This window comes from Gossypium arboreum, chromosome 11, assembly GCF_025698485.1.
Source record: "Gossypium arboreum isolate Shixiya-1 chromosome 11, ASM2569848v2, whole genome shotgun sequence".
NCBI classification, from domain to species: Eukaryota; Viridiplantae; Streptophyta; class Magnoliopsida; order Malvales; family Malvaceae; genus Gossypium; species Gossypium arboreum.
The window spans coordinates 68,714,118-68,725,972 of NC_069080.1; the positions used below are offsets into that span (position 1 = coordinate 68,714,118).

The 11,855-nt window shown below is 34.2% G+C and overlaps 1 protein-coding gene across 2 annotated transcripts; it reads left to right on the forward strand.

Moving 5' to 3' along the window:
• Positions 1-5,650: 5,650 nt before the first annotated feature.
• LOC108465500 (shikimate kinase 1, chloroplastic-like) lies at positions 5,651-10,532 on the forward strand. Of its 2 annotated transcripts, none has more exons than XM_053021917.1 (11): positions 5,651-6,002; positions 6,147-6,386; positions 6,984-7,042; positions 7,277-7,331; positions 7,421-7,493; positions 8,314-8,401; positions 9,136-9,218; positions 9,318-9,450; positions 9,539-9,617; positions 9,921-9,985; positions 10,066-10,532. In XM_053021917.1, exons 2-11 carry the CDS (start codon positions 6,167-6,169, stop codon positions 10,126-10,128), a joined length of 918 nt encoding a protein of 305 aa, XP_052877877.1. In that variant the 5' UTR covers positions 5,651-6,002; positions 6,147-6,166; the 3' UTR covers positions 10,129-10,532. The 2 variants fall into 2 exon arrangements, with proteins under 2 accessions (XP_052877877.1, XP_017621319.1); XM_017765830.2 differs by having other exon boundaries at positions 5,655-6,003; positions 6,161-6,386.
• The last annotated feature ends 1,323 nt before the right edge of the window (positions 10,533-11,855 follow it).

Here is an 11,855-nt window from a genome sequence, read left to right on the forward strand (position 1 = left end):
TTTATTAAATAGGATAATATATAAAAATAATTGACTATTAAAATATTCAAAACAACTTTTATTTTATTAAATGAAATAATATAAAAATAGTTTGTACAAATATATTAAAAAATCAATGCATGTGCCGGTCAGAATCAGTGCCACATGGAAGTGGTCGACTGTTACGTGCTGGACCTTCTTAGTTCAGCTTCCGGCATGAGTTGTGGTTGTTCTAGTTGTGAGTGTTGGGAGGATAACCCACCTTGATAAAACAAATAATGAGAGGTGTTTGCATCACCCATGATGGAGGTGTTTGAATCCCATAGGCAATGGGGATTGGAAATGAGATGAGCTCCTCGACCGTGCCTCGTGCGATCCCTCCTGCGATGATGGCCTATATATTGTCAGTTAAGTCGGAGTCATCAGGAAAGGAGATGCACCAGACCATACATTCCAACCTGGCATAGGACTGGGAAAAAGAAACATATAACGGCTAGTATACGTACTTGGCATAATCTGAAGGGGCTGTGGTGTAGGCGTCGTCGCTTGAGGCGTTTGGCTCAGTGATTGTGGGCGTTGATGGGCCTGCCCTGTCATCCCTTCTCTTTAGATTTAAAAGGCCCCATTGTTCCCTTTTGACACTGATTTTTTGACGCCTCTTCTCTTCCGAGAGCAAATATGGCTTGCCATGGATCCTAAACCATGGCATTTAATTCAACGTATACGCTAACTCTGGAACGATCGACTCGCGAGTAGGTATATGATCATACCGATTTTCCCAAATTTTGATACATTCTAAGAAGAATAGCATCCAATGCGTATTCAACTGCCGTAAGTCAATTTTGTGCTCTTCATTGAGCACCTCAGGTGTCATGGGAATCAGTTGTCGAAATATAAATTGCCACAACACTCTATCCTTCTAGTGTATCTCGACAGTAGCGTAGTTAATCAATGAGCCCTTAACATGCCAAATGTTCAGATTTTTAAAGAATTCATCCAGAATTACTGCTCGAATTGCTGGATCCTTATATGATATCCATTGAAACTATATGAACGTGATAAAAATATTAGTTATATATATATAATACTAAATACTAAATACGAAACGACTATGTTATGTATATATATTTCATTTAATACTTACATGCTCTTCCGACCATTGGTCTAATAGAAACCGTATATCTTCAAGAGCACTAGGTATTCCAATTCCACCTAATTAAATAAATTTTTAGCATAAAATTATATTTTAAATCTATGTAACAATTGTAAAATCTAATATAAAATTTATCTCGTTATGAGTGAGAATGTATATGGGTGGTTCACTCGAGGACGTAAAGATGGAAAGCAAAACCGAGCCCATGATTGTAGTAGTGATAGGCAACTTTCGATTTTGGCTTTATTTGGTTTCGTCACCCCGCACATATCCTGGTACAATGTTGCCAACAGGGCAGACCCCTAACTAAGTTCACTAGTTGCTCTAAAATCAATGAGTTTCAGTAGCCACCTCAGATGTACGAGGTTTCGTGACAAGTCTGACATCAGATAACCTCCAATTATCTCAATGATGTATGCCCGAGCATATCATATTCTTTCTACTTCAGTCGAATCATCCCTAGACTCCAGGAATGTGTCTCGTAATCGGCCCATCTCGATCCGACCTTTGTAAATATTATCCGGAATCGCACCCAAAAGATCATAGCATATGGCTCCCTAACCAACAGATTGAATGGACCCGGTGAGTAAGGACACATCCACTGGCAATCCCAATTGTAACTGCATGTCCTTCAAAGTGATGGTACACTCCCTGCATGAAAGATGAAATATGTGCGTCTTGGGTCTCCATGTAACACCTCTTACCCTTATTCGACACTGAAACAAGGTACGAGGCATTACTGGGCTTAAACTTAAGTAAACATTCAAAACCGAGACGTGAATTTCCACTCAAATTTAAAATTTTTCATAAACTTTCATATTGTCCTTAAAACGAGCCTATGAGGCCCAAAACATACATTGAGAGTGGTTCGGAATTAAACCAAGAACTTTAGAAAACTTCCCAACACTTAGAAAAATTTTCATCAAAACAGGGGTCACACGCCCGTGTGATCACACATGTCCGTGTCCTTAACCCATGTAACTCTCTGTTTATGACGTCATCAACAAATTGAAGTCACATGGCCAAGTAACATGCCTTTGTGCTTAGGTCGTGTGGGCGATTTAATTTTCATAATTTTTTATAAAATAGGTACAGACTTCGCACCCTGGGCACACGCCCATGTCCCTAGGCCGCGTCCTTCACACGGCTAAGACACACTATTGTGTCTCTGCCTGTGTGACCAATTTGAAGCTAAAATTCAAGATGCAAGGGACACACGACCAGATCACATACCCATGGGACAAGCCGTGTATGAGATACACATTCATGTGTCTACCCATGTGGACAAAAATAAGGCTATTTACCAAGCCATTTTTCCACCCTTACTTGCACCAACCTACACAACAAAGGCAACACCAATCTAAGCATATACACATAACCAAGTTATCCACACATCAATTACATGCTATTTTCTATCACATGCAACATCTTATACCTATCATCTCAAACCATGCAAAATCCACATCCATGAAAGACATCTTCATATTCATATATACTTAATCAATATTAGCTAATTTCATTGGCCATTTACAAAATGAATCATCAACCATCATAAGCCAACACATTTGGCCAAATCGAATATGACACATAACAAAATGACCAAGTCCTTATACATGCCATACTCAAAACATTGAAACCAGATACCCAAAATAATCATTTGGTAGTGTGAATCAAGCTCCAACGTCCCTCGATCCCCGAGCTAGCTTGGCGGCACTATAAGGAATGGAAAGAAAAGGGGAGTAAGCTTTAAAGCTTAGTAAGTTTGCATGCAAATAATAAGCAACATAAATCATTCATTAAACATATAACTACTCAACATAAGTTAACATAAATATCATCATGTATCTTAGGCATAACTTACTCATTAGCATTCTTACCAAAAGTTCATCTCATACTAAAGTCCATACTCATGAGTTTTACATACATACCTGTACCAACTCGTAACATAGTCACATACTTTGTCATCTTTGACATACTCTTCGGATTACCCATTGAACACTTGGAATATTATCGGATACATGGAAAGTCTTGCACATAAGTGCCACATATGTAGCCAATGCTATCTCATATCTCATAACACATGGGCTCACGCACGAGCTAATCACGAGCCTGCTCATACAAGCTGTCAGTCAAGACATAACTACACGAGTTGCTCACACAAGTTGTCAGGTATCTGTAACACATGCCAGACTACCCAGCCACTAGTAGGACGTACATGACCAGCACCCGGATTCACATAGATCACATAACACATGGTTTCCTAGTGACATGTCACTTGTATCCTAAATTATTCATAAGGTTCAACCGGGATTTTCTCATCGTCAAAACTTCATTGAATATTTCCATAGAAACAATTGTACGATTTATGCAATATTAAGCATTAAATACATAATATAACATTGCATTATTTACACACAAACTCACATTGGTACAAAATAGTAAGAATGGACCTAATCGTCAATAACCTTGTTCTTCCCCCGATCAAGGTCCGAACTTCGTTTTTCTTAATATATATAATAGAAATTTTAACTTATTTAATTATCACATTACTCAATGCTGTCCATAAATCAACTTATGACAAAATTACATTTTTTGCCCCTAAACTTTTACTTATTCACAATTTTAGTCTTTAGGCTCGTAAAATGAAATGTATACATTTTCTTTGTTACCCAAGTGTAGCCAAACCTAATTCATGCTCATAATAGCCCACATTTTTCATCAAATCACATTTCTGCTACTCATTTTTACAACTTTTACAAATAAGTCCTTTTTATGCATTTTTACTAAAAAATCACTTAGTAAAAGTTGTTTATCACACTTTAAACATACAATATCTTCCATCAAACATCAAAATACAAGCATGTCACACATGGGTAAATTTTTAAACATGAACCCTACTTCAAAATAATGGTAGAAATAGGTAAATCGGGTTACGAGGACTTAAAAAATGTAAAGAGCATTAAAAACAGGGCTAGGATGTATTTATAATCAAGCTTGAAAGTTGAAGAAACCCTAGCTATGGAGTTCTTATGAAATTCGGCCAAGGTAGAAGAAAGATGAGCAAATTTTGACTTGATTTTCCCTTTTTATTCTTTTATTTACCAAATGACCAAAATACCCTTAATGCCTTTCTTTAAAATTTTATCTCACCATGTCCATTTTTGTCCACTAACTTAACAAATGGTCTAATTATCATATAAGGACCTCTAATTTAAAATCTCATAGCAATTGGACATCTTTAGCATGTAGAACTCAACTTTTTCACTTTTTACAATTTAGTTCTTTTGGCTAAATTGAGTGCCCAAATGTCAAAATTTTCGAACAAGATTTTCATAGAATAGTTCCATAAAACTATAGACCATAAAAATATAATAAAAATGAATCTTTCTACGTCGGATTCGTGGTCTTGAAACCACTGTTCCGACTAACCCTAAAATCGGGCTGTTACACTCCACCTCTCTATGAACGCGTTGATGAGTTTCGAATCCAACTTGTGCCCCCGATCTATATTGGCCACGTGCCGAAAACCCACTTTTCTGAAGTAATTTTCTATCAACGGTGATGGAGGACCAGACATATTACGAATATAACATGTAACATCCGATTTACAGACTATTATAAAAATTATAAAAAAAATTAATTAAAATTACATAAATGAAAAAATATTAAATAATATTCAAAAATTGAAATTAACCCTTACTGTTTTCATTTGTTCGACGGAGATATGTTTATGATCTAGATGAATTAATTCCCCGGCTATTGCTAACACGATCAAATATCTTAGAAATTATAAAAAAAAGAATACTAATTTAGAAAAAAATTAAAGGAAATAGTTAAGTAAAGAGAGCTTTGAGAAATTTAAGGAGAAATTGGAGAGCTTTTTTGAGAATTTTGGAAGAAATGTTTGTGTAAAAAAATAGGAAGGGGTTTTATATATATATATATTTTTTTACTGTTGGACCCCCAACGATCAAAATTTTAAATGATTGTTTGGATGACCGTTAGGGGTAAAAAACACAGGCTAAAACACGCCCATAAGGGAGGACGCGTTTTCCTGACATGGCAAAAGCGCTCCCTAAAGGACGCGTTTTGCTGGAATTTTCCCTTAAAACACTTTTACGTAGACGTGCTTTTGTATTTTTAACCCATTCCGATAAATAATAAATAAAATGACCTATTTTTGTAAATAAAATAGGAAAATGCCTTTCTTAGGGTGAGTTTGGATGGGCGGTGCGTTTACCTGCGGTTAGTGTAAAAACAGCGGTGGCAGTGAGATTAGATACTGTAGCGATACTGTAGCATGAGATAAAAAGTAAGCTAAACGCACCGCACCGCCGCCCCAAACGAAGCCTTAGTAAAATGGTGATAATTTTTTTTATTTTGATTGTTATTTAAGTAAAAAAACATAAAAACATTTATATATAATATTGATTAAAATAAATTGTATTATTTATTTGTAGATTTCTGACCACAAAAACAGTAATTTATGAAATTAAAAACGTGGCAGCAGGAGAGTGAATAACAACTACCCCAAGAATGAGCGTACGAAAGCAACCCCTCACCTCACCTTCTTCCTCTGAATGCTTGCTACCAACCCCTCCTTGCCGGGGGGAATTGGTTGGTGGGAATGCCCTTGCTTCCACGTCATCATTGTTTCACTGTTTAAATATAATAGAGGTATATATAAAATTTGTATACAGTTTCCATACTCCAGTCGCCGCTTTAAAATGATCCCTGCCAGAAAGAGCAAACTGCATTTCTAAAGATATTACAGTAATAGATTATGATAAACGAGCCTTCTCTGCTTTAATACAAAGTCAGAGAGCAATATCCCTTCACGAATTTCATTTTATCTTTATTAATTAATCGAGGTAAGTTCATAAGTTTTGCTTGAAATTTCTGTTGTTAAAGTTTAATTAGCTTTATTATTAACTAATTTCTGCATAAATTTCTCTTGAATTAATTAGTAAAAGAAAAACTGAGAATTTTTATTTTTGAAAATTTTATTGAATCGGGGGCGGTTGAAAGCTGAAAATGGAGGCAGGAGTTGCATGCAAGTGGAATTATCCGACATGGATTGAGTCGGAAAGGTTTGGGAGAAAATCGACTGGTTCTTTGCGGTTCGGTCGGATAGCAAAGCAAGAACACAAGACCCGGGTGGTTGTTTCGGCCCGCTTTCCGGTTCAGACATCTTCCAATCGACATAGATCAGTTTCTTTGGAGGTTTCCTGCTCTTCCTATACGAACTTTTCAGGTGAAACAAAATTGATATGCCAATTTTATGACTGTTGTAATTTCGTTTATCATTTTTGTACAATTGATTCATTTATTAAAGTCCTCTCTCTTTCCAATCTTTTTAATGATATGTTGGATTGCGAAAATTTAAGGTAAAATTGGAATAAAAGAATAGCAACGTTTTAAAGGAAAATAGACAGGAAAGAAACTTTGGCTACTTTTGCACATAACACTATAAATTTACTATTGACCTGATAGTAAATTCCATTGTTTTTTGATGTGCGGATATGACGCGGGGTTTTATTAAATTTCCTAATATAACCATTTGTAATACTTGGAGCATAGATCAGAAATCATTTTGTCTATGCCTTCTGTCAAATGTCAGTCTCCTTTCATGTTCTCACTTTTCTGCTAAGTTGTACCATTTAATCTTGGTTGAATTTCATGTTGTTTTACCATAGGATGAAACTAGCATGTTTTGTTCATGTTGAGATTATCCAAAGTGAGAGCAGTACTACTCAGACCCTAGGTGGCTAAATTGTTCTTGAGAATTTAAAATTTTATCACACATATGATTGATCCCTATGTTGTTATGTTTTAAAATGTTATTTCGCAGCTTCAACAATGGAAACTGGAAGCATTCATGCACCTTTTGATGAAGCTTTAATGTTAAAGGTATGATAAAATTCCCTGTAATTATTTTAATCTTTGGTTTATAAAGTATGATATGGTGATTAGATACCTCCTTTTTTTTTTTTTAATCTCTTCCATTTAGTGTTTTGGCATCTATTTCCAGTGATATTTTAGTTTTTAGTTAAGGCCTCAAACACTGGAAAGAGAAGCTAACTTGTGCTGCATCTGAGATTTGTTCTGCTGCTGTATCTTACATTATGTGAATAAAATTTGCAGAATAAGTCACTAGAGGTTGAGCCATATTTAAATGGGCACAGTATATATCTTGTTGGTCAGTTTCTTTTGTCCAAGTTTTCTAAGTTTGTGCTGTCAAAGATTTACTTTCTTTGGTATCTAAACTTTATCAACATGAATCTGCAGGATTGATGGGCTCTGGAAAAACTACAGTGGGCAAAATTCTCTCCCATGTACTCGGTTATTCATTTTGTGACAGGTTTGTACTGTGAATTGTTTGTTAGTAGTGAGTCCTATAGTTGTAATCTTCTGATGTTCTAATAGCAAAATTGGTGTGGTTTAAGGGGGGGAACCAGCCGTGAATCAATAGAAAGAACTTGGTCTGAACAAAAAAGAAGAAAGAAGTTGGAACTCTAAAAAGCTTGGGGGTTAAAAAGAACCTCTTTTTTCTTTATACTATTTCATAGAAAAATAATAAGAATAATGGTGATGGCTGTAAAAGCTACAACTTATCTATATAGGCATTCTTTCTTGCAAGTGAAGTTACTAGGCTTTTTTGCAAATAAAGTTTTATTCCTAGCCCTAGGTTTAAACCCTAAAGATAACTAATAACCCTATCCATATATAATATATCTAATATATAAAATAAAGGTTATAACATTAAACTGAAATAACAAAATATTATAATATAAATAAATGCTCCTATGTCATTTTCATTCTCCATTAAGATACTGGAAAGAAGAAAATTAACATGCAGAAGCTATGGAAACATTCTTCATGACTTTCCTAGTTCTTTGTGGCATATTGTCCTCTATAGTTTGTAGGGTGGAATTAGTGGTCTTGGTCAAAAGAGCTAATGATGGGTATGAGATCATGCATTATTTAAATAATTTAGGCATTAATATGTTCAGATTAGACTCCACTGTCCACGGACTTGGTCCATTTTTGATACATAAATTGTCTAGGTTGAATATTAGAAGTGTTATTCCTTCCTTGATGTCTACCAATTTCCAAGGTAAGATTGCTAAACCAACTTTTTAATTAGTGTCTCAAGAATAGCTTTATTCTATAATTTTCAGTGACACATTAATAGAGCAGGAGGTGAATGGAATGTCTGTAGCTGAAATATTTAAGCTTCATGGGGAGAGTTTCTTCAGAAAAAAAGAGGTAAGTCAGCAAACTCCCTCTCTTTATGCACATATTCTTTCATCCTTCAGTGTATCTTACTTGAATCATTACTTATGTTGATGATCATGCAGTAAAGTAAGCCATCATTTTTCTAAAATTGGAGGGCTGTTGACTGTGAAAATTTTCAAGGCAATATTTTTGGATCGAGTGTTTGAGTCTCCTTTTACTTCAAAATTAATCTTTTTGGAATTATGCCTTTTGTTTCAAATTTAAGTTTTATTATTGAGTTGGTTTGAGTTATTTACTTTTAAGTCTAATTTAATCTTTTTTTAGCTAAAACCGAGTGGAGATATAAGGGTCAATGTCTGCCTTTATGTGCTATAGTAGAAAATTGTAAACCAGTATTAATCTCACTTAAGTAGGACGTCTGCTGCTAGTCATATGCAGAATTAGATGATATAAGTTTTCATTGTAATGAACCTTGTTATAGAAGATTATTGCAGACATGTAAATTTGACCAACATTCAGAAGTTGGTTTGGGCTGAGTTTCACTAATATAAAAGGGAGGCCACTGTAAGCCAGAGATAGCAAATTTACGAAAGAAAAGAAATAGACAAATTGCTAACTAATTTTAGTCTTTATCATCACTTTTTCTAGGACCATTATTTGTGATTGCATGGAGGACCAATTTAGTCATCATAATTGTTGTCATTATAATATATTGCGCATTTTTCCAATTGAACTGAATCTTTTATATTCTTCTTGTCTATAAGACTGAGGTATTGCAGAGGCTTTCTTCACAGAAACAACTTGTTGTTTCTACTGGCGGAGGTGCAGTTGTACAGGATGTGAACTGGTAAACAGGAATTTAATTAGTTAGATTCTTCTCTCTGCGTTGGTTCGATTTTCTGTTGCATAAACTATAACAGTCTGACTGTTTTATTTGGTTTATCAGGGACTATATGCAGAAGAAGGGGATTGTTGTCTGGTTAGATGTACCTTTGGAAGCCTTGGCACAAAGGATTGCTGCAGTAGGTACTCATTCTCGTCCCCTTTTGCATTATGAAGATGGCGATCCATATACAAAGGTAGTCTGTTGCTGATTTTATTTTCTTTCCCTGCGTGGACTTGGTTTACATGGTCTAGCAAGTTTTTGACATTCTGACCCTTTTACAGGCTTTAAAACGTCTGTCTTACCTTTTGGAACAGAGGGGTAAAAATTATGCTAAAGCAAATGCCAGGGTTTCATTGGAAGGTATGTATAGTTAAACCTGTCTCGTACTTTTATGGTCTAGGTTATGTTCGGACAAGATAGTGTGTGAAGCCTCTGTTAGCTGGTTGCTTGAAGTGCATCAATGCTCATTACCTTCAGCTTGTTTACATTCTTCAATGATATGAGATACAGTGTGATGCCATTATCATTCTTCCTTTACTTTCCTTTTCATCTGTATTCCCCTTGTATCTTCATTTGATATTGCAAGCTCATGCTTTTGTTGCTGTGGCGTTTGTTTGTCTCAAGCTGATTTTTTTCTTTAAACTCGTGTTCCAAAAATTTCAGAAATTGCAGGCAAACTAGGTTATAGAGATGTATCAGATCTTACTCCAACAGAGATCGCAATCGAGGTCTTTTCTTTCTCTTTGTCTTATATTTTCTCCCCTTATCCTATTAAAATGTTGGCTAAATGGTATGACTATCCTCTTAGGCATTGGAACAAATTGAAGTGTATCTAAAGGAGGAAGATGGCATGGCCATTGCAGGATTATAGGTTTGAAAAAGCTTAAATATGGTGATTTGATTTGGTTTTATTTGTAGCATAGCATGTCAAAATTGCCTCATTTTTGTTTTGTTTTTCTTTTTATCTCTGCTACGGTGTAGTTTGTTTACGCAACAAAGTTGTGAAACTCCCCATGTATTGTGACTAAATATCATGAATTTGACGCACTTGTGTATGTTTGCCTAATTCATGATATTTCTTTTTTGGTATTCTCTATGTTCGTCGCCGTTCACAATATTGTCGTCGTGGGACAATTGAGATTCAAATCGGTGATGGCAGGGGGATGCTGGAACAAAATTTTAGGGAAGTCCAAATGAAATTTTAATTTTTGTAATCTCTATCTTTATACTTTGTAAATGATTAAATCGAATTTTTTTAATTTTAAAGGAGACAAAGTGTAATTTTAACTTTATTAATTTAAAATTTTAAAAAAATTTAAAGAGTTTAAATAATAATTTTTTATTTTAGGAGGGATGAGATTATGTCAACCCCTAAATTCGCATCCAAGGAATAACTCCTTGATGTTAAAAATGGTCGATCCAGAGCCAAAATCCCAAGATTGATCAGTTAAATTAGAAAAATATAAAAAAGAGCAAAAGTAAAATACAGCTTTTACAGGTGCATTAGATTGATACCACGTATATATTGGTGGTTACATATTCCCCGATCCGGAAATATTTAAATATTTTACTTTTGAAAAATCATATTTCTATATGGAAAAACAAAAATATGAATATTATTATTTGTTTGTGCACGAGAAACATGACACATTTTAGAAAAGAGTTCGAATGGGGTTAACATAAATTGTTCAAAATAGCATTTTCGTTACAAATATATGATAGAAAAAAACTATACAAGAGAAAGGGATGTAGACCGAGGCATAAATACTTTTTCAAGGGATACATGCAACAAAATTACGAAATTGAATCCTATATAAATAATGAAAAGTTGAGATGCACAAAATATGTTAATTTCATAACAGTACTTTTTCCAAAAATTTAATTTCATAACATTACTTTTTCCAAAAATTCTCTCTTTTATAATATATACACAAAAACTCAAATTACTAACTTGCCATTATAATGGGTAGTAACCTGACTCAATTGTTTAAATTCTAAAACTATCATGTATACAACTTGTGTTTGCTGAACATTATATATAACATGAATAAAATTTCCTTAGCAATAAGAAATTACTTTGTAAAATTAGGTAAAAGTATCATAAAGACTCTTCAACTAGGAGTTGGATTATATTTATACTTTTCTACTAAAAAAATAGTAAATTAGTCACTGTATATTAGATCAAAGAGTAAATTAATCCTTTTGTTCAAAATTTCTTCTATTTCTACAATTAAAAATTAGTTTTTATATGTCAGAATGAAGTACACACAATTATTTTGCCAGTTACGCTAGTTTTTAACCGTAAAAAATAGATAAAATTAGATCAATTTACTCTTTAATCTAATACAGAGACTAATCTACTTATTTTTTGAATATAAAGAGTAAAATGTAATTTGAGTAATAGTACAAAACCCTTTGTAGTACTTTACCAGCAAAACTACTAACACTTTTAAAGAAAAAGAAGTTGCTAAAGGTCTAAGAGAATGAAAACCCAAAGCCTATCAACATATATGCTAATTAATATTGAGCAGTTTAGTCCAGCAAAAGGATGTTATAGCTGTATAATATTTACTGCAAGACATTAAAACTGATAATGGA

What these genes read in the sequence shown, in the direction of transcription:
- LOC108465500 (XM_053021917.1), top strand. Translation starts at nt 6,167, where the DNA reads ATGGAGGCAGGAGTTGCATGCAAGTGGAATTATCCGACATGGATTGAG. An exon ending in TTCCTATACGAACTTTTCAG is followed by an intron (nt 6,387 to 6,983) that starts GTGAAACAAAAT and finishes GTTATTTCGCAG; the next exon opens with CTTCAACAATGGAAACTGGA. An exon ending in CAACAGAGATCGCAATCGAG is followed by an intron (nt 9,986 to 10,065) that starts GTCTTTTCTTTC and finishes CTATCCTCTTAG; the next exon opens with GCATTGGAACAAATTGAAGT.